Source organism: Chaetura pelagica, unplaced genomic scaffold, assembly GCF_000747805.2.
Source record: "Chaetura pelagica isolate M959 unplaced genomic scaffold, ChaPel_1.0 scaffold638, whole genome shotgun sequence".
NCBI lineage: Eukaryota > Metazoa > Chordata > Aves > Apodiformes > Apodidae > Chaetura > Chaetura pelagica.
This window is the reverse complement of record NW_009954298.1, coordinates 328,004-349,267: the sequence shown is the minus strand read 5'-3', so window position 1 is coordinate 349,267 and position 21,264 is coordinate 328,004. Positions and strand designations below refer to the sequence as shown.

Genomic DNA, 21,264 nt, shown 5'->3' with positions numbered 1-21,264 from the left:
CCCGAGCGTGCGGGGGCAGCAGCCGCGGAGCCAGCGCAGAGCCCGGCACAGCTCCGAGGGGGCTCGGGAGGGTTACGGCTCTGGAGGCGGGAGCAGGATTAGTGGGGAAGGGCAGAGGGAGCAGGATGCATCAGCTTTTCAGATGTGCATGACAGCTTTTGGTAATATCGCGCTGGATTGTCTAGGACTTTGCCTGGCTACAACAGGAGTCCCTCGACCATAAAAGAAAGGTGAGTTTTTTCCTCTTATACAGTTGCATTATCTGCTTCTGCAAGCTGTGTGTCAGCTGGCCTTGACACGAGTAATACCCAGACAACTTTTTGCAGAGGCTAAAGTATTAACATTCATTGCAGCCTGAAGGGCTCTTTGATTTATTAAAATTATCCATGGCATCTAAGTACACAAGGCTCAGCTGCATTATTTATAAAGATTGCAGTTTGCTCTCGAGATGCCCTTCTCTGAGCATCCACAAAACAGTATACTTGAAAAGTAGGCAGGGATAATAGGAGTGTTTGTGTCACACAGCCTGGAGAAGCAGGCTAGAACACTCGGCTTCTCTGAACATCTCCTGAAGAATCATTGTGCTAAATAAATAGACTGTAACAATTTTTAGTAGGTGGATGTTGCAGGAATTTGGGTGTCCAGGGGCTTAGGAAAGATGCTTTTTAAATACCTATTATTTAGTTATAGTTCTGCATGTTCTTTTAATTCCAGTAGATTTCTTTGCACACAGGAAAAGATCACTAGCTGTGGGCTGAGGCAAAAATCAATATATGGCACATTTTTTACAACTATCTCATGTGAAACTTCAGCCTATGGCCACAGAACCATATTGGGTTTTTTGGATATTGGAGATAAAGCATAATTTGCTGGTGGCTTGAGTTCTTCATATAAAAGGGATGCAGATTATGCATGAATGGTTTATTATTGATCAAAATACTTCCTGGGTTCAAGAATACTGCTGATCGGTCTGTCACTGAATGGTGACAGCAGGTTTTATGTTATCTTTTGAACACACACCCCTCTATATATACAGACACGTATGTGTGTTTATGTAAGCATAGCAAATGTACGTATGTACATGTCTGCATCTTTTCCACAATGGCATGGAATCAGTCTTCCCGATTATTACTATGTCACTGAGCAAGTTAAAAATATAGGATTAATGGAAAAAAACACCATATCCTTGTGGTATGGTTTCTGTTACAAGCTGCCACCAAACACTTCCCAAGTCAGCACTCTGTCTCTCAACAAGCCTCCCTGGACCAGCTGCCTCCTGCAGGCCCTTCTGCACCTCTCACCACAGCGAGGGATGCAACCACCACCACTGTTACTGCCTAGATCTACACCTACTGAAGACTGGTCTCAGAAAAGTGGAATATCTAGTGAAAGGCCTGCTGGGACCAAATTTGCACAAATTAGTGCCGACTCTCCAGCCTCAGGCTGCAGCTCTGTTCTGTGCTGTTGCCTTTCACTTCCAAAACTGAATTATCTGTCAACAGTAAAACACTTCCCATATCGTATACAGTGGATATCATGGCTATTTTTAACTTAGACATTTTCCACTTGATTTGACTATTTTCTGGACTATATAGTTTTCTGCATTTACCTCTTTATCTCTGCATAAACATTTTTTTCTGCTTTATCATAGTTCATCATTATCAAACAGTTCTAACACGGTATCAGCATCCAAGATAACTTTGCAATCTGATTACATCTTGTAGCAAGCACATTTTCAACATGTGAAAAAGTAGGACAGGTGAGGGAGGAAATGGTAAACTTGCAATAAGACCCTCACAAGCTGCAATATTAGCCACTACAACATGTGGAGAAATTCTGGTGCTCCTACCTCATTTCTAGTTTGTTGACAGATCTTACATTGTGCTGAAAGTAACACTTAAAGCAGCATTGTGTCAGGAAAGAGCTGCACACAAGGGGAGCATGCACACCATTTCAGCACAGATGAGTCCTCTAGCAAGTGAAAAGTTGTACATTGGAAGAAGTGCTTATTGCTTCTAAAGCCCAGACAGTAAGGCCAGATCTTTTGGTAGGGAAGCTGGCATGGCACATTGGAGCTTCCAGTGGTCAGGAAAGTATGTCCACTGGGCACCTCATTACTGAAAATACATAGGTGACAAGCTTCATTTTGATGGGAAAGGGGCAGAAGAATAAATGTTTAGAAATGTTTAAAAGCTCATTTATTCTCTAAACCAAATAACTGGAGGTGACTTGGGAAGAGATGGAAAAGAAACCCATATATTATATTTAAATATAAACCCTCAGCAACTTCTGCAGCAGCAGGACTGAATGAGGTGCTGTGTTTCACATGGAGAGTGATGCAGGACGTGCACGAACAAAGCAGGGGCACTAACTCATCCTCAGCCTTGTGTGCCTGAGCCAGACATCCTGCCTTAGAACAAAGAAGAAAAGCAGCTGGAGTTCCCCACCTGCTTTGCAGAGGGGCATGGATGGGAATGCTGCTGGAGCTGCATGGCCAGCGAGGTGGGCTGGTGGCTCCAGGCCCCAGTCCTGCAGGCAATGCCTGCCCAGCCCAGAGCTGGGGCTGCCTCTGCCACCAAGCTCTGGGAAGGCTGTGGGACATGAGATGGGTCTCGTGTGGGTCTCCATTGCCTTGGAACCACCAGAAAGGTCAATGCTCAGGTTCTGTTCTACACAGACAGGAGAGCACTAGGATGCTTCTTTTAAGCTTTACTGTTAGCATGGGCCACTTTCCACAAAAACCTGACCCACAGTTTCATTTTTCTTTCTTATCCTGTGATTTGGAAACAAGGATAATGCGGAGTTTCTCTGTTGATTCCACTGGAGGTATGAGGGAAGAGCTGAGGCAGCTCACTCTTGTCACCTCTTTAACCCTTTCTCAAAACTCAAGAGATGGCTCTGGCCACATATGCAAGTACAGCTGTGAGAAGCAGTCACTGCTGCCCAGTTCAGACAGACAGGCAGACACTCGAGTTTACTCAGGGTGGTTTTAGGTGCAGGAATAAAGCGAACTGCAAATATTTGACAGAATCTCAACATTAAATTTGTGGCTTCTCAAGAGTTTTTCTTCCTATGTGCATTCATGCAGCATAACGTCAGTCTTGACTTTCCAAAGTCTCCAGAAAATGGTAGCATGTATCCAAAAAAAAGGCTATGAGCCAGAATCCTTTGGCTAGGTCCTGACTGACTACATTTGTCCTCAAAGAAAGCTGACAAAAGAGAGCAGAAAAGTGCAAGAGGGATGGATTTTTCTAAAAATAGTGTTCGAGTCCAATTCCCTTCAGTTTACAACAGAAAACATAGTCTTGTTTCCATGCTAAGAACTCTGAATTTGCAAAATTGTGCTGGTCTTCAGACAAGATCCATGATCAAGGAGCTGCAGCCACCAATGCAGTATTGACCCAAGTTTCTGCATCAAGCAACGTATTACCGGGGCAGCCCTCAGCAGCGCAACTTCACCTGCAAGGCTGGAGCTGTTCTTTACTATCTTCAGCCTTAACCAGCTTCCATAGCATCACTGAAAGTATTCAGTCTTCCCTTAACAATTCTGTAACTACTCCTTTAGCTTGAGAGTAGAATTGCCAAGAACTTTACAATTTTTCTATTTCTGTTTCCAAATACATCAATGCAGCTGCCTAGTATGACATCTTCTGTCATACTTTGCAAGATCATTTTGGAAGGAAGGTCTAGCTGGCCTAGCTTTTCCTTAAAGCAATGTGTTTAATGGCAGTTATAAATCTGGTGTTATATAAGTAATGAAAGGAAAACAAGGAATAAAAGAAAACCACAGCTTTAAATTGGAAATGCCTCAGGTCTGGTGCTTAGTCCCATCAGTGCACCCTGAGATGCAACCACTCAGTAATTATCCATTTATAAACACAGCCACCAGCCATGCCACCTTTTTAGTGGTGCAAGGGAACCTTTCTTTGCACAGCACCCAGCAGACCCTCTGTACAACTACCCACCATCTCCAAAGCTGACCCTTGCCAGTGCTAATTTTTTGTTTTGTTTTGCTACAGCATTAACCCTTTCATTGTTTTCTCCACCTAGAGGTCTTCTCTGCTGTTTAACAGCTTTCATTGCCCATCTCAAAGTCCCTTTAATTATAATTTTATGATTTTACTGACTAGCTCAACTCTCAATTATTATGGTCTTAAAACCCCTTTGGTTATGAGAACTGATAAATAGGGTCAGAAGAGACTACTTTTCTTATATTTCACTTCATTCATTTTAAGTGAAACATATATGAAAAAGACAAATGATACATTTTCTATTACCAGATACTAGTTCATATCCTCCTTGCTCTTTCGTTTTTAATATCATCATCAAAAGTGATGCACTTCAATTCATTTAGGCATACTTTGATGATATCGCAATATGCAATTTATAGAAAAATCAAATTAGTTTTTTTAATGTCAGCAGCCCTCTCTGCTATTTCCTCACTAAAAAGAAACATTTAATTTTTTAGTTGCACATTTGCAGCAGTTGTTGTGGGCGGAGAGTCTGCTTAATTATTTGGTTGGGTTCTACTACAATGTACTGTCATGGCAACTGTACTGAGGGCGAATGCATCTGGAAGTAATTTATATATGCCATATTGACTGCAGTAAAATTGTCTTGTACCATTTAAACTTTTTCAGCCACTGAGCAAAGCCAAAGTTATCTTTTTTGAGACCCAGAAGCAGCTTCTCCTTAGTAAATAAACAAACTAGGCAGAGCAACAAGTGCAATCCCAAATGGTTTGTGGTGTTTGGATGCATCATTTGCTGAGTACTTAAATTAGATGTGTTATGGTGGAACCCCAGAACCCCAGTTCTGCTGATGCCCCATGGGCTTTTCACCCCGCACACATGGGAGGCAGCAGTGGCGCCCACACAGGCAGTGTTTGGGCAGGCAGTGCCAGACCTGTCTCCCTGGCACAAGGAGGCATCACTGTGGGATGCCCAGACAAGTGGCAGGTCCTCTTGTCATGGGGATGATGCAACTCCCAGCTGCTCCACTTCACTGCAAACACAGAAACTTGACTGAAATCTGCCACCAGACTCAGGCACACAGTGGCATTACAAGGGGCTGAACTGGGCCACTGATGCAGTTTCAAGCACAACATGCTCAGCCTGCCCTACACAGCCTCAATGGTCTCTCTCCAGCCACCCTGGCATCGCTAACCAGCTGTGCCTGAAGGGTCCCGGCTGCCCCAGCCTGGCCCTGCCAATACAAACAGCTTGGATGCACTCAAGAACTTTGGCTCAAAGCATGTCTTGGTTTTGTAACTTTTTTAACTTTGTAACTGTGAGAAAACAAAAAAAGCTATGCACCCCTGAATTAAATTTGGGCAAAGATAAATTTGTCTAGGCTCATCTTGCTGCTAGGGGGAAGGAAAAATAATAAACCCCCTTTTGAATACCTGTGTGATTGCAGCCATTATCATCTCACTGATAAGATTGCAGCAGCATTTCAGAAGGGCCATCCCTTTGCACTACAGCTGGCAGGTGAAGCAGGGTGCTGTCTGCTCAGCCACCAAGGCCCCGCTGCCCGAGCTGCTCCTCATAGCCCTGCCTGCTGGAAGCAGCTCGCCACGTCCCGGCTGGAATCTACACGCACACATCTAGACAGCCTCTGTTGGGAATAGCCCCAGGTTTCCAGTAGCCCCATGTTAGGAACAACTAGTGAATCGAATCACACCTATGCTGCTGACAGACCGTATTTCTTCAGATAAATTAGCACAGTTACAATCTGCAATATCTAATTATGGCTAATTTCTTGTTCATCTGTCTAGGTACTTCTGACCCTTTTACTGTAATTCTTGAGCACTCGCAACGTGGATCAGAGATTTTCAATAATTTAACTTCAAGGGTCAGCTCTTCAGCTGGTGTAAATCAATGCATTTTCTTTGGCTTTGGAGCAGATCAGAAGGAAGCTGTGTTAACTCCTACAGTGGAGAAAATGGTCTTAATTTACTACAGCATGCTGAAGCCTCGTAGCTTTTGCACCCACTTGCTCCCGTAAGTTCACTGGCTGCTAACAGATCCACAGGTACTGGTGGAAAGAGTTGCAAGTCTTTGTCAGACCAAGTTTTCAGAAAAAGTGCAGAGATTAATACAGAGTATTTCTGGATATCACTCAGCTCTATGCAATTGCAACCAGCATATCTTAACTCTAACAGAAAAAAATTTTAAAAGCATCTAAATCAGGTCCTTAAGACCACCCAACTTGTAAGAAGACAGGGACTCTTGCCTTGTGCCAACCCCATCTAGCAATCAAGGCTGAAGGGTCACACAAAAGGAATTCAGGCTCAATTGACAAAAGATTCTGCTGAGCTTTAATATATTTTTTACCTAGAAGGTTTTGGGCTTTGTTTTTGATTGTTGCTTAGGACAGAAAAAATTGCACAACTAAATGAAAAAGGGAATGGGTGGACACTTAACTAGTATAATCTATTTAAGAAAAAGCCATAGGTGAATATCCACAAAACTTTAAATCAGACTGAAACAAGACAGTGAACTGATGTTTCTTGGCCATGACTTTGGATTTCGAAAGTACACCCCAAATGTAAGTTAAGCAAAAGCCATAATATTTTCTTTTCTGGAAAAAACTGCATCTTTTGCCAACACTTGGGTGGCTCCACAGAGAACTGATTGACTGGAAAAATAGGAACTTATGGGGAGACGCCAGATTTTATTTGCTACAGGAGGTTAAAGGTTCCCTTGAGCACAAAGAAGCTTTTCTTGCCCAGACAATGCTATCATGGTATACATCAGCACAACTAAAGCCTGCAAAGCTCAGTGGAAGTCAAGAGATATCTGGTGAAACTTGAAATTATTATTTTCAATTATTCACTATAGTTTTTGTCCACGGGCACCCACACATCAATACTTGGTAACAGAAACCTACTAAAAAAATAACAGCATCTCTGGTTTCTTTTAAAGTGACATGCACAGCAACTCATACAGCTCTGTGTCTAAGTGCAGAATCCCCAAATATCCTTCCAGCATAAAGGCTGACTTTATCGTGCTGCAGAGATTAGTAATTATCTTATCTGTTGTGAGTTGATGAAATTTCTTTTTTCCCCCCACATACACCCACACTGCTGCTTCCTTCTGATCTGCATTTGTAGCTTAGTTACTCTTTAGCTGAAAGGAAAGAATTTGATAATACCTTCCTAAAAAGATGCCTATGCTGTGGTTGCCTGTTCCAGCCAGTGACAAAGAATGGAGATGGCGGCTCTTGAGAAAAGAAAATAAAGAACTTTTTCCCCAAATATCCCAAGAGAAATAACCTCATCATAAAGGAATTTCTTGCGCATTCCAAGTTAAAAGAAATGAAAAAAAGGAAGGCCAAAGATGTGAAACTAGCTTCTGCTTAATCATTCTCAAAGGATTATAATTTTTAAAGTGCAGAATTATAAACAACAGATGGTGAAACACTCAGCTGAGAGAAAAAAAAAAAAAAAAGGGGTTGGTGAAGGAAAGTCACCCTGATGATGGGTATTTTCTATTTCGATGTGAACCAACCTCTCCTCTTGGTATTTCAGGTTTTGGCACTGGCTGCTGGGCAGACACTATGATGGCAGCCCAGGGGGTGCACGTGGAGCCCCTGGGGCAGGTGGGTGCCTGAGCCACGCCAGGCTGTTCCCTCTGCACGGCCCTCTTGGGAGAAGGCTTGTCCTCGGGAGAAGGCACCGAAGTGATGGGCTGAACATATAAGCAGAACCAGCAGCTGGCCAGGCGGAGATTCAGGGGCCTGTTGGGAGGCGTGAAAGGCCCGTTTCAGGAAGGGCATGGCCAAAGCTTTCTTCAGGCTACAGAAGTTTCTCCGTCGGACCCAATTTCTACTCTTCTTCCTCACAGCAGCTTACCTGATGGCTGGCAGCCTCCTGCTGCTGCAGCGGACCCGGCTGGTTATCCAGCAAGGTTCACGTGGGACCTCTGCCAGCCAGGCCCTGCCAGTGCCAGATGGGATGGCTGGGGTTGGGATCATAGATCCCAGGACGCCGCAAAACCCCCGCCCTGGCCCCCGGCTGCTGGTGGGCATGGACACAATGCAGGAGCCAGGCCTGGAGCAGTGGCACAGCCCTCAGTGGCTTGTGTCCCGCAACTCAGAGCTCCGGCAGTTGAGAAGAAGGTGGTTTCACGGGTTCATCAGCGAGCAGGAGTCCATGCAGACAGCAGGATTTAAAGCAATGAGGCACACTGCAGAACACAAAGGTAAGGGATGTTCCCCCTGCACCGTGTCCTGGCAGACACAAACTGCACATCCTCCTAGGACCGTCCCAGGCATAGACTGCAAAGTGTGTTCTTGCAGAAACGCCTTCCTCCTGGCTCATCATCACCTTCAAACCAGTTCTTCAGTGTACATGCTGGCCAAAGTATGATCCCAACACCCCTGGTCATGCTGAGCTGTAACTTCTTCCAAAAATGTATTTTTATTGATTAAATGGAAGCCTAGACAGTGAAATATGCTTCCCTAATTTAAATAATTTTCTCTTCAAGCAGACACAGATGAACACTCTTAAACTTATTTTCTTTTTCAGAACAGAGAACATTTTAGAAGTGGTTTTTATTAAATAAGTAGCAAAAACCACACAGTACCTTAAGTCTAGATATGCCATCCTGCTGCTACAGCTTTCTAACATACACTAAATTTGGCTTTTGCAAACACATTCTGTTCCTGACCTGCCCTCTCTGTCCATCCCTGCCAGCACACTGCTCCTGGAGCACAGCCAAGGGTCGCACACCTCTCCCCCACAAGTTCCAAACCAGCAGCACAGCGACACAAGAGCCATGGGACCAGAGACAGAGCACACAGACTGGGCCCCCGAGCCTGGGGCAGCCCTGGACTAGCACAAAATGTGGCACTGCAGCTGCTCCATCCTGTGCACCAGCCACCAAGCCTGGTGCAGGGGAGAGGAAAGCTTTGGAATGGGGTCCTGTTCCCAACTAGTCCCCGCTGGGAAGGGCTAGACACGACACCACCAGCTCTCTGCAAGAGCAAGATGCACCTCCACCTTCAGCAAATTCATCTTCTGCTGACATTAGTCACCACTAACTTTAATAAGCTCTTCATGGACAGTTGCAGAAAATAATCACATAGCCCCCCCCAACTCTTGTACCTGTACTTCATAAAACCAGTATTTAATATTCACGAAGTATTTTTTCACTTTTTGACAAGCAGGCCACCCTAGAGGATTACTCCTAGGTCCAAAATCTCTGTTAGAGTGAAATGAACTTTATTTTTCTTGGGGATCACATTATTGTTAATAATGCTTTTCAGTTTCATTTTTCATCATATATTCTCTTCCTGTCCACAGGTTATGTTATTTAATTTTCCTGTGTTATCATCTCAATGCTGCTACTTCTAAAAAGCCAATTTCCTTTTTTCCTTCATATTTTAATGCTTCAACATACTTATATACACACAATTACAGTATAATAGTGGGACTCCACATCATTCTTCCAACCATGTATTAAAAAATTCACTCGATTTTTATAGTATTTTGTTTGTGATAACAAAAAAGAGGCTTAACTTATGCTGCAATCTAAGATAAATATTTATCTATCTTACGCTAAGTAAAGCATGACATATTTTAAGAGATTAATTTGCAATGGAGAAAAAGAGAGAGTTTGATGTGATATCTCAACACTGTTGCCAAGTTAAGACTGAAGTTATCTTTCCATTCTAACTTTAATAACTTTATGTACCCAAAGAAAACTTATTTTCTTAGTATTTCTCTTGCACCATTTCAGTATCAACTAGAAATTTTCAGGAAAACTTGGGAGAAATCCAACAGGATTTCTTGAAGTTTATACAGTTTTGAAGACTGCTGTCTCCTTTGGACATTCACCATGCTTTGTCACCCATGGGAGGGAGATAAGCAAGGTCAGGCCTACTTCCAGGAACCTGTGCAAGGGAAGAGTCAAGATCATCCCCACTGCACATTGCTTACCCCTTCCATAGCACCTACAAAGGTTTGCTGCCAGTGTCTGCAGAGCAGGCAGGACTTTGGACAGATTGCAATTTGATCAAACACAACCCTGCTAACAACTGAGGGTCTTGGGTCACTGCTGGGTAGTTTTTCTCCCCCATCTCCATCCCATGATTCGTTGCCAAACTCTGCTCTTGCCTGCACACAGGCACCTACATGGGATGCTTCAGTGACGATTCGAGGGAGAGGACACTGAAGGGAGCTGTGTTTTATGACTTAAGAAAAATGACAGTATCTCACTGTCAGGAAGCTTGTGCTGAGAGGTGAGTGGTATTTTTTCACTGCAAGTTCTCTTTTCCAACAATAAGTGAAACTAATTTGAAATGGGAAAACATGCATATGTTAAACATACAGCATCGGTGAAAACCGATTCTTCCATACCATCAGGCATGGCACTTGCTTCAAGTAGACTATTTCACTGCTGCCCATTCTGGATGGTGGTTTCACGTGGTGTAGGAGTCAGTGGTTTAACTGGTGTGGTGGCAGAACACAAGCCATGGCTTGGGCACCACAGCAGAGACAGTGAGCCTGGGTCTGCTGCTCCAGCAAGGGCTTCACCTTGGCTTAAGTGTTTGAAAACTGCCTTACTGGATCCAAAATGCTCAACCTTTAACACCAATTAAAAGAACCTTTGAAAGGGGCTTTTCTTCTGTCACTCTGACCAGTACTAAACATGCCTGATCAAAACCTGGAGTGGTAGCTGTGGGTAGGGACAAGGTGGCTGCCCATTTCTAGCAGGCTGTGCTGGTCTGCAGGCCAGTGTCTGGAGCCAGGCAGCAGAAGCATTCCCCATGCATGGGGACAGTCCTGCCTTCCCTCGGGATTAACTCCGGAGCAGAGGGGGTGTCTGTACCCACTGTGTCTGTTTTGTTCCCCGCAGGGCTTACACCTACGCGGGCCTGGCGTACGGAGCAGAGTGCTACTGCGGGAACAGGCTGCCAGCCGCCGCCGCCAAGCCCGAGGAGTGCAACAGCGAGTGCAAGGGGGAGAAGGGCTCGGTGTGCGGAGGGGTGAACCGGCTCTCTGTCTACAGAGCAGAGGAGCCACGGGCTGGAGCCAGAGCACGTAAGTGGGTGCAGCCAGGGCAAGCAGGCCCTATCCCCCAGCAACACCAGCCCCACAGCCAGGCTGGGCCCATGGACTGTCCCTGCTGCTCCTCTTGCTCCATTGGTTACCAGAGCTTGAAAGAGCATAGGGCAGAGATGCCTGTGGGGTACAGGATCCATTTGCCCTGGCTCCCTCCCCAAACTCACCACGCTGCTTACCCCCTTGGAGTGGGAGGGGGCCTGGGATAGCACTGCAGGGCTGCCACACCAGGGTTCATGTGGGGAAGGAACCAAGTAGAGTGCAGAGCAACTACAACAGCAGCAGAACCCCAGCTGAAAAACTACTCCCTTTCACATCCATTGCAGAGGAACAAACCCATATTTAAGAAACAGCTATGGATGTGGCTGCCATATAATGGAAAGGCAGAAAAGCACTCGGTACCAATGCCACCCTAAGCTCAGAAATGATCCCAAGCAAAGTCCTATGTGACTGAAGCAGGAGTTCTGTAGAGGCCAGAGTGGTGCACCAATCTCCTTCTTAAGTGAGAGAAATGAGACCACAGGCTTGCTCTTCCAAGGACTTCTGTTCTAGCAGCAGTTGCGATTTTGTTTCATTTTTAGATGACAACAATTACTCGTCATTCAATTAGCTACCACAGGAGATACAACAGATAAACATTTGGGCCAACACAAAGCACATAAAATATCTAAACAGCTAAGCAATCTTTACTTCTGGTGGCTCACAAGACCTTACGAATGTTATTTGTGGAGAAGAAGCACCAAGGCCTTAGGTTGTGCCAGTATTGATGGTACTTCATGTCTTCTTAAAGAAAAGTCAAGGTTTGTACAATAATCCACCCAACTACATATAAATTATGTATCAAAGGTACATAGACTTAAATTGCTAGTGTCTGACTGACAGGCTGGCAGGTTTCCCAGGACATGCATCACTGTTTAAATCTTCAGCATAAAATATATATATTTTTTTTCTTCACAGGTAAAGGCACCATTTATTTTTTTCTTAAATATTAATGAATTAGTCATGAAATTAGTTTAGCCTGGAGCTAGATTTGTTTTGTTTGCCCTTAGTAATACCCTATATTTGAATGTTTGAAGAATCCCACTGACACAAGCTAGTGCAGAGGCCTCAGAAGTATCAATCACAATGAACAAGTATATTGGAAAGAAACTCAAAAACTGTAGCATTATCTGTGATTTACACCAAGCAATACAGGGACCAGACCTTGCATAAGGCTTCTCCTTACACAGAGTAGATCTAGTGGTGTCTCCATTTAAACCTTCCCAGACATGGAGTTTGCTGGCTGCCCTCTCTGTCTCTCATCTCCCTGGGCACCACGAGCTGCGCAGCTTCTGCCCCACAGGACTGGTGCTCCCATGTCGTGTCAAGGGCAGTGAAGATCAAAGGCTGCAGCCACTGCTGCCTGGGGAGTGCTGCAGCACAGCATGCCCTTCTCCTTGGGGCAGGATCCATCCTTCCCCAGAAAGCAGACAAGACAGTAAACACAGCACATTTCCAGAGTGATCCGCAGGTTCTCTTGAATCTGCTCAGTTCAAGCTTTCTTCCCAACACACTGAGAGATAGGAATTAAATAGTAATGCTAGATTTAGTATGAAGTTTTTCAGGAGCATCCTGAGAAGCCAAAAAAACTGTTCCTTTACTCTTGGGTGCTGTGCTTGCAGTGATCTGTTTCACCCTAACCTGCATAGAGTTACTTTATTTTCACATCTCCTGAGTGATCCTGAAGATAGAGCATAATTTCTAGTAACCGGTTTGAACAGCTACTAGAACAGTATTTTAGCATCTTCTCCTTAGATTCCTCTTGGCTCATGCTGGACAAACTGGGCCCTTTTGACTGGAAATTCATGCAGAACCAAGTTTTTCCTTCAAAACTACATGGCATCTCTCCTGTCATCTCAACACATTTCCCACATCAGTTCTGGCAAATATCATTTAAGGTAGCCAGTGGGTGCAGACCAGAACTCAGAAGACCCAAATTCATTCCCAAATCCACCTTTCTGCATGTTGAGTCATGCTAGGAAAATTCTGTCAATAGTACAGAGTGATGAAGACATCTGCCACCTTTCAAAAGCCCACAATTTTTTTCTTTTCTGCCCAGCCACTCAGTGTTATTTTCTTCATTACCATTAGTTCATCCATGGAAATGCATGGCCTCACTGGAGTAGTGAGTTTCCAGGACAGCTTTGCATTTTTGTTTGGTCCTGCCAGGGAACCTTTCTCTCTTAGGAAGGAAAATTGCACTGCTGCTTGCAACAAGTATTTGGGCCAAATTCTGACTTCAATCACAACAATGCAAAAAATCGAGCAATTCTGCCAAGCTCCATGGCATTCATACAGGAGCAGGGGAGATCAGAGGCTGATGCTAAAGACTTGAAGAAAGCTGCTGTCCCTGAACAGCTTACAAAAGCCTAAGTTTAGATTAGAAGGCTGCAGAAAACTCCCTTGGCCTGAAAAGAAAGCAGGTGGGAAGAGGGACAGTTCAGATCTGCAGGAAGGTGGGTCTCTGTGGAGGCTTTCAGGGCTCATTTAAATTCCTTTCCTTTTCTGGTGCAGATCATGGGAAGCTTTACAGTTTTTATTGAGGTTTTTAAGTCATTCAGGGGAAACCACTTCTTTAAAAGAAAACTGGGACTTGCAAACAATAGCAATGCCCTCCACTGGTAGAATTTAATTTAAACTCTTTGCTGCAGCCCTACTTTCAGTGGTTTGTACAAAGCCAAAGGTGTTTGTTCCTTTCAATACCACAGGATTTGCAACACACTTTTCTAGTGTATAGAATGGCTTCTCTTATTTCTACAGCATTTGAAATAGAGAATTTATTATTTTTAGCTTCTAAACCTAATATTGTTCTTTGTGAAAGAGGTAGGATACTACGGACATTGTTTTCTCAAGAGAAACCTATTTCATATCCCTGCAGGGAGGAATGTTATCTACCGAGGATGTTTTAGAGCTCCAGAAAATATAACAGACATCTTTCCAGCTTCTTTGATACAGCCCAATTTGACGGTGGAGATGTGTTCTGAATTTTGCTCCAAGAAAGTAAGAACAGTTCTCATTTCACATCTTTTCTTATTTTTTTTGTTATTTTAAATTTTAATCTACTAAGGGAATAGCAGAGATTAGTGCCTTAGAGCTTGGAATTTGCAAATGAGTTCCTAAAGGACAAAACTCATCAGTGTAAATACCCAGTGATGCATCATGGTCCAACCACTCTCTCAAGTGGGGACGGTGGGAGGCAAAGCTAAACACAATGCACAGAAAAGCGCTTCTTAGTGACCCGCATGGACCACAAGGAAATCGATATCACTTCCGTGTCACATTCAGACCAAGCCCAGAGCCAGATCAGACCTGCGGGAGGTCTCAGTGGCTGTGCTCACAGGGAGACAAGCTGCCGGGGGGTGGGTGTTTGGCATTGCCATAACAAGTGACAGGATTTAATGCTGAGGTATCTACACACTTTTTTACACCAATGTGTAACTGTGCTGGCTAGGAATATGATACAATTTTTAATTATTTTTTTTTTTCTTTTAAATAAAAGCTGCCAGAGAAAAAATTTAGCAGTTAAGCATACTGAAAGCCAGTGGACTCTCCTGGTACTTTTAAACAAATATGTCTCTCTCCCCACCAGAAGAATTTATACCACTTTCACAATAACATGTGCATTTTAAATCTGACTTATTTTAATTTAAAGTGGCATCATTGTAGAACTCAATGCTGATATATAAGACTACAAGAAAGCAACAAATCAGGTCAGTTGTCTGCTTACTGGCTTTTTGACTAAGGGGAGTAGGGACATGCTAACATTTGTTGTCCTTGTGCACACTCCTGGCTTGAAGCATCACTGAACTGTTGGGGTGGTTGGTTCCCTTCCTCCCCACTCTGATGGGGCTAATTTTTTTGTAGTGGGAAGGGTTCCCTGTGTGGTCAGATTTAGCCTGCAGCAACATTCAGCCTCATGCACTAAACTGAATATTCAGTTACTCTGTCTTCTCGCATCACCAAATTGATTAAAACTATTAAGGCATGAACAACAAATCTTTTAAATTACTAGATAGAGAAAGCTTTTTCCAGTCAACATATCCTGTATATCACCTATCAGTGTTTTAAGAAAGCATCATGGAATTATCTACATGCAGCAAATTGCAGTGAACCACCCATATAACTGCATATAGTGCCATACAAACATGAACACAGACAACATCTACGCATACAAACGTTCAGTAAAGCAGAACTTCATGAGGAATTCTTTCCAAGCTTAGCCATTAATCTATTAACAATAGAAAAATCTTGATTTCTGTGCCAGTTTACTCACAGACAACATAATTTCATTAATATTTACTGATAAAGTGCAATTAAGAGTTAGTATTGGAAAAGAAATTTAGCAGAGTAGAACCAGATATGTATTTTCAGCCTAATCTTAATACTTAATTTTGATGCAGTCTAATAAGGAATAATTAGTGACTGAATGATCACAATCTGTGTTGCTACTGGAGAATGACTGCTCTCCTGTCAGCACTAAACTACCTGCTGAGGCTTATTCTCACAAATTCTTAGGTAAATAGTCCCAGTGACATCAATTCTCACTGAGTTACAGCTTGCAGGACAGACACCCAAGCCTGTCTGTGAACCTCAATGCATAAAAATGCTCATCACAGACCCTCAGATTTCTGTGGCAATCCACACATTTAATGGAAGTGAAGCATTGCGGATTTGTGTGCTGAGCTTGAGGACTAGTCCTGCACTTAGAATTTACATGGTTGCTTAAAGCCATAATCACAGCTTGGGGCACAGATGAATACACAGGTGAGCAAAGTGGATGGCTCTCAATTTTGATTAAATACTGATGGGAAGTCAGGACTGAACATGTTCCTCTGCAATTACCTTGTGCGCTGCCACAGGATGGACCTTCTGAGCAATCAGCTGATTGCAGCGCGTTGCCCCAGCACTGCGAGTCCTGGTGCCATTCCCAGAACTGCTGTCTTGCTTTTGCAGCACGTGTGCTGCCCTCACTGAAACTCTGAAACTCTCCCTTGCCAAGCCTGCTCCCTGTTTTTCCCCTCCCAGCAGCCCCAGCAGCATGAATGCTGTGCAGGCAAAGGTGGCCCCACGCCTTCCTCCTGTGGGGCCGGACATCCCCCACCACATGCGGGGAGGCTGCAGACCAGCACTGCACCTACCAGCCTTCTGTGGACACAGAAACACAGAAAACACATTTGCTCAGGGCTCTTCGCAAAACCTCCAGCCTTTCTGCAAAGTCCATCACTTGCAGGTGCCCCTTGGCATGAGGTACAGTCTTTATTCCAGGTACTGCTTGAGGGCTAGAACACATTAATTTCTCAAACGAAGAAACACTACTTCATTGAAAAGGGAAAATTTCTGTTTGCAGGCAGAAAGAGAACTATTTTGCCCTTGGATCAAGTCTGTAAATAGTTTTTGACAGCATCCTATCTCATTCACTGAGTAAATGTTGGCTATTTGGGCACTGATGGCACATGTGTTGTATTTGACTCCTTATCAGTGGATGAACTCATGGGGAAGAGCAAGCGATAAGCTGCTGAGCAGTCCTGTCACACACTCCCAGACACCAAAGGCTTTTAAAAGGCAAAAAATGCTGATACAGAACAAGTGAAATTGAATGGTCTGCAGTCAACCAGTGAACTTCCTTCAACCATGCTGTGGCTGTGCCAAGCCAGAGTATTGTGAACTTTAAAGCTTTACTAGGCACGTGTCCGAAAACCACTTTTTAAGAAATTGCAATAAGACACTATTAGTGTAAGAAGCATGAGCTTTACAATGATACATCAAACGCTGCTTTGATCTTGACAGTGGCCTTGTGAAGATGTATTTTTCTTTGCATAGCAGCAGCATTCCCCACAGGCAGCTGATGCTGTGGCATTTATGCACTGATCTGTTTTCTGTCCTCCACAGGAGTTCCCCCTGGCAGTCATCCACGGGCGGCAGTGCCACTGTGGATACCCCACTGGGCGCTTCACACTGCACGACGGCACCAACCGGCTGCTCTGCAGCCAGAACACCAGCAGCGAGGCCGAGGGGAAGTACTGCCTGGTCTATCAGACACCGGTGCAAGGTACAAGTTCCAGCCTCATTGAACCAGGGCTAGACCCACCACTGCTGGAAATAGTCCCTGTGCTCCCTCTACATCAACTAAAAGGCATCTAGCTTACAGCAGCCTTAGCCACAACGGCTGGTATCACAACACAGCAGGATGGCCCTTATCTAAATCCTCACCTTGCAATCACACTCATTAATATGCATCTTTCCATCCCCTCATTAAGCAGCACAGTCTCCCCTTGCCCTACAAAAATATAATTATTTTACAGATGGAGAGACCAAGGCAGAGCTGAGGAAGGCACACCCCAAGCCATGCAGCACCTCAGGCAGCCGGGGATGAGGACACCATGCTCTGGTTCCTATCTTGCTCGTTAAACACACACCCAGCCCCCATCTTACACAGCCACTGAGGCAGCTCTGCAGACTCTGATTTTGCTCTACCCATCCTCGTCTAGCAGATTCATCTGCATGCATGTTTCAAAACTGGAATACAAAGCAGAGAGTAAGGCTCCAACCCAAGAAACCATTTAGGTGGCACTGGAAACTTTACCCATGCAATGATTTGCACTGAGTTCAGTGAAACATCTCAGAAGCTTAAAATTAAACAAATTAAGTGCTTATCTGGATTTCAGTAGAACAAGTTTCTCCCAAATTATAAACCTCACAATTTCCACATAATATGGCACATTTAGGATTTCATTGAAGAGCCAACCTGCCAGGCAAAGAGAAGTTAACAAACAGGCATTAAAAGGGCTTTTATCACACCTTGCTGGCAAGTACAATGGTTTGCCAGCTCTTTCAAGAAAGCATTGCCTAACAAAAAAACAGCAAAAACCTCTTCTGAGGATAATCTCTTTGGCCTCTTATGGCTGAATTAATTTGGGAAGTAGCTGACTCACAACTGGACTCAAATTGATTCCCTATATCCGTAAGAAAGAGAAGAAAGAAGCAATAAACGCTGTAATCAAGAGCTGTCAGTGGAATTATTAAAAAGCCACAGTGCTAACAATGACATATCTTTTGTATTCACAGACACCCGCTGCACAGACAGGAAATTCTTAACCACAAAATCCAAAGTGTTTGTTGCTTTGTCAAGCTTTCCTGGGGCTGGGAATACATGGGCTCGCCATTTGATAGAGCATGCCACAGGATACTACACGGGAAGCTATTACTTTGATGGAGCCCTCTACAACAAAGGTACCATAGCCACAGGGATGGACTGGACACAAAGCTCTTCCAGGGCATGAAGCTTTGCTTCCTCACTCTGGCATCCTTCTGTTCAGAGCCAGCAAAGGCTCACACTTTCAGCACGTTTGGTAAAACTGAAACATGTGCCTGGAAGGAGCAGCCTGGTGTGGTGCAGCCAGCAGCAGGCACTGCCCGCTCAGTAGCTGGGGCTCCAGTCAGGGGCAAGGTCCTCTGTACAGCAGACTAGAAGGTGGTTCCCAACCAAATAGAATCAGTAAGCCTTGCAAGTCAAGTGACAGGTCAGAAATAAAATTCAGCCCTGATCCCAAGTCCTGCGTGATGGGTTTAATTAACTGGTACTTTCACAACAGACATATAATCAGACATACAATCTATCTTGTAAAACAGGCTTTAAAGGAGAAAAAGACCACTGGAGAAGTAGAAGGACCATCTGTGTGAAAACACATGAAAGTGGCAAGACAGAGATTGAGATGTTCGACTCGGCGATCCTGCTGATAAGGAACCCGTACAAGTCGCTGGTGGCGGAGTTCAACAGGAGATACGCGGGACACCTGGGCCACGCCACCGCGCGCACCTGGCGGAGCAAAGGTAACGCCGGGATGCAGTGGGGCCCTCGGCATGCGGGGAGGGACACAGCCCCGGGCCTGAGCCAGCACTGCAAACCAGTGCAGCGTGACCCGCATCCCACTGCAGCCACCAGCAGTCCCACAGGCACCCAGCGCCGCAGCATGGGAGCGGTCAGGGTCTGGCCGTGCCCCCCATGGGGAGGAGGGCAGCGCAGCACCGGGGCTGCAGCCACAGCCAGACGGCGCCGCTGCTGCCATCGCACTGCTTGGCAGAGATGACGTGTCCAGGCACAACACCCCTGGGTACAGCCCATTTGCTAAGCTATGCGAGGTGAAAAAAATTTGCTCCTGCCACATGTAAAAACCATTCGAAATCTAATTTAAGATTTGGAAGATCCAATGGAGCATGACATTTCCTGAAGGAAATTTTACAGCACTGCACAGGTGCTACTGCACTGCAGGTAAATAAGGGTAATACCAATAAGGGGACCTGAGATTTGGGATTCCTCGAACACATGAAGAATGCAGAATGTGCCTGCCATGCTTCATGCATCTGACTGGCAAGCTGGATGGTGTGACTACCATTTCTCCACTGAATGCACTGCTGGTTACAGACTCAGCCACAGAGACAAAATCCAGCTTGCATTTCTCCTCGTGCACATTTTGGGCACTACAGCTGCAGCTTGGCAAACCACACAGCACAGGGCTGAGCAGACTGGGGGAAGTGTCATCTGTCACAGTACATTTCTTTCCCAAGTTTGTGTATCAGCTTTCATCAGTCACAACTCAAGACCTATTCATCAAAAATCAGACAAAATAGCCTTTAGCAATGAGCAAAAGTCTGGAGGGAATGGCTTTCCTGTACTACAAGCTGCAAATTGTTACATTTCAGCCACAAAAGCTCTTTGTCCAGCCCAAATGCTTTAGCTAAGACTATCCTGACTCTCAGAAAATTATCACAGACAGCAAATAGAGATTGAGATGTCATTAATGCCCAAAGCAAATGTGGGAAAACAACTGAGTAAATTTTGTCCCAGTGATCTTGACAGGTGACAGTAAATCCCTCCCATGATTCAGGAACAGAAGAATCTTCCTTATTAATCCTATTTCCTTATCCAGTCTCCCCATAAGCAGGCTGGTAAGCATGCATAAAGGTGTCATGCCACAGATTGGAATTCAGGAACACCTGACTCTCTCTCCATGCTGCATTTACATAATAAAAAGGTACTACATTACTATATAACTACATATTATTTTATATATATATGTAAATAAAACAGTCTCTTTATCAGTCTACATTTTAAATGGAGGTAAGAGGGTAGAAAAACTACAGAAGTGAAAGAATCTGAAGTCACATGGCAAAGCATTGCTTAAGGCACTGCAGGGAAGGACCCCACTGCCTGCCCTGCTCATACCCCCAGTCAAACCCTATGCTGGGGCACTTGTTGCCCAAGCCCCTGTGCAGGGTGCCCACCTGGTGCAGGGTGCCCACCTGGTGCAGGGTGCCCAGGAGCCTTCAGAGGGCTCAGCTGGTGTCACCCTGTCACAGGAATGAGGCCAAGCTACAGCTCTGCCCCCTGCCCACTCCCTCCCCCAGGAAGACTTCTCCAGCAACACCAGACCATGCCTGGCAACACCAGTCTTGTTCCACAAGGTAACAATGGGAAAGCTGTTTAAATGCAGCATGACTAAATGTGTCTCATTTTCTGGTCCTCCAGAGTGGCCCGATTTCGTGAACAGCTACGCCTCGTGGTGGGCCTCCCATGTCCTGGACTGGCTCAAGTACGGGAAGCGCCTGCTCATCATCCACTACGAGGACCTGAAGGAGAGCCTGATCCCCAAGCTGAAGGAAATGGTGGAGTTCCTGAATATGACAGTGTCCGAAGACCGACTGCTCTGTGTCGAGAACAACAGGGATGGGAATTTCAAGCGGTCTGGTGCTAAGCAAAAGGATTTTGAACCATTCACCCAGGAGATGAAAGACCTTATCAACAGATACATCCTGACAGTGGATGAAGCCCTAAGGGGAAGAAACTTCACAGGACTTCCCAGAGAGTATGTGCCAAGATGATAGCCTGGTAGCACTCAGCTGTGTTTAAAAATAAAATATTTTTTATCTAAATAAATGAATAAATAAACCCCGGACCTTTACAGCAGTTAAAGCAAAGATAATTATGTAGTCTGCTGGGCAGTGCATTTTTGGGTGTTCCTCAGGGCAGTAAGTGCTCTGGAAGACAAGCAACAAAGGATGGAAATTGGGTTATAAATCAAGGCAAAAAGCTGTTAGTGTCTACCTCCCAGTGCCCCTCCCAGCACAAATGGCACAGAAGGCCCTGGGGAACTCCCCTG

At 44.8% G+C, this 21,264-nt stretch overlaps 1 protein-coding gene across 1 annotated transcript; it reads left to right on the top strand.

Moving 5' to 3' along the window:
• Positions 1 to 7,777: 7,777 nt before the first annotated feature.
• On the top strand, positions 7,778 to 21,021 carry WSCD1 (WSC domain containing 1). The gene is made up of 8 exons (XM_010003801.1): positions 7,778 to 8,204; positions 10,131 to 10,245; positions 10,863 to 11,047; positions 13,986 to 14,107; positions 16,997 to 17,156; positions 18,173 to 18,337; positions 18,737 to 18,937; positions 20,634 to 21,021. The coding sequence occupies exons 1-8, from the start codon at positions 7,778 to 7,780 to the stop codon at positions 20,984 to 20,986; spliced, it is 1,728 nt and encodes a 575-aa protein (XP_010002103.1). The 3' UTR covers positions 20,987 to 21,021.
• The last annotated feature ends 243 nt before the right edge of the window (positions 21,022 to 21,264 follow it).

Coding starts and splice junctions, on each gene's coding strand:
- WSCD1 (XM_010003801.1), top strand. CDS start 7,778: ATGGCCAAAGCTTTCTTCAGGCTACAGAAGTTTCTCCGTCGGACCCAA. Junction 8,205..10,130: donor GCACACTGCAGAACACAAAG/GTAAGGGATGTT, acceptor GCCTGCACACAG/GCACCTACATGGGATGCTTC. Junction 11,048..13,985: donor ACGGGCTGGAGCCAGAGCAC/GTAAGTGGGTGC, acceptor ATATCCCTGCAG/GGAGGAATGTTATCTACCGA.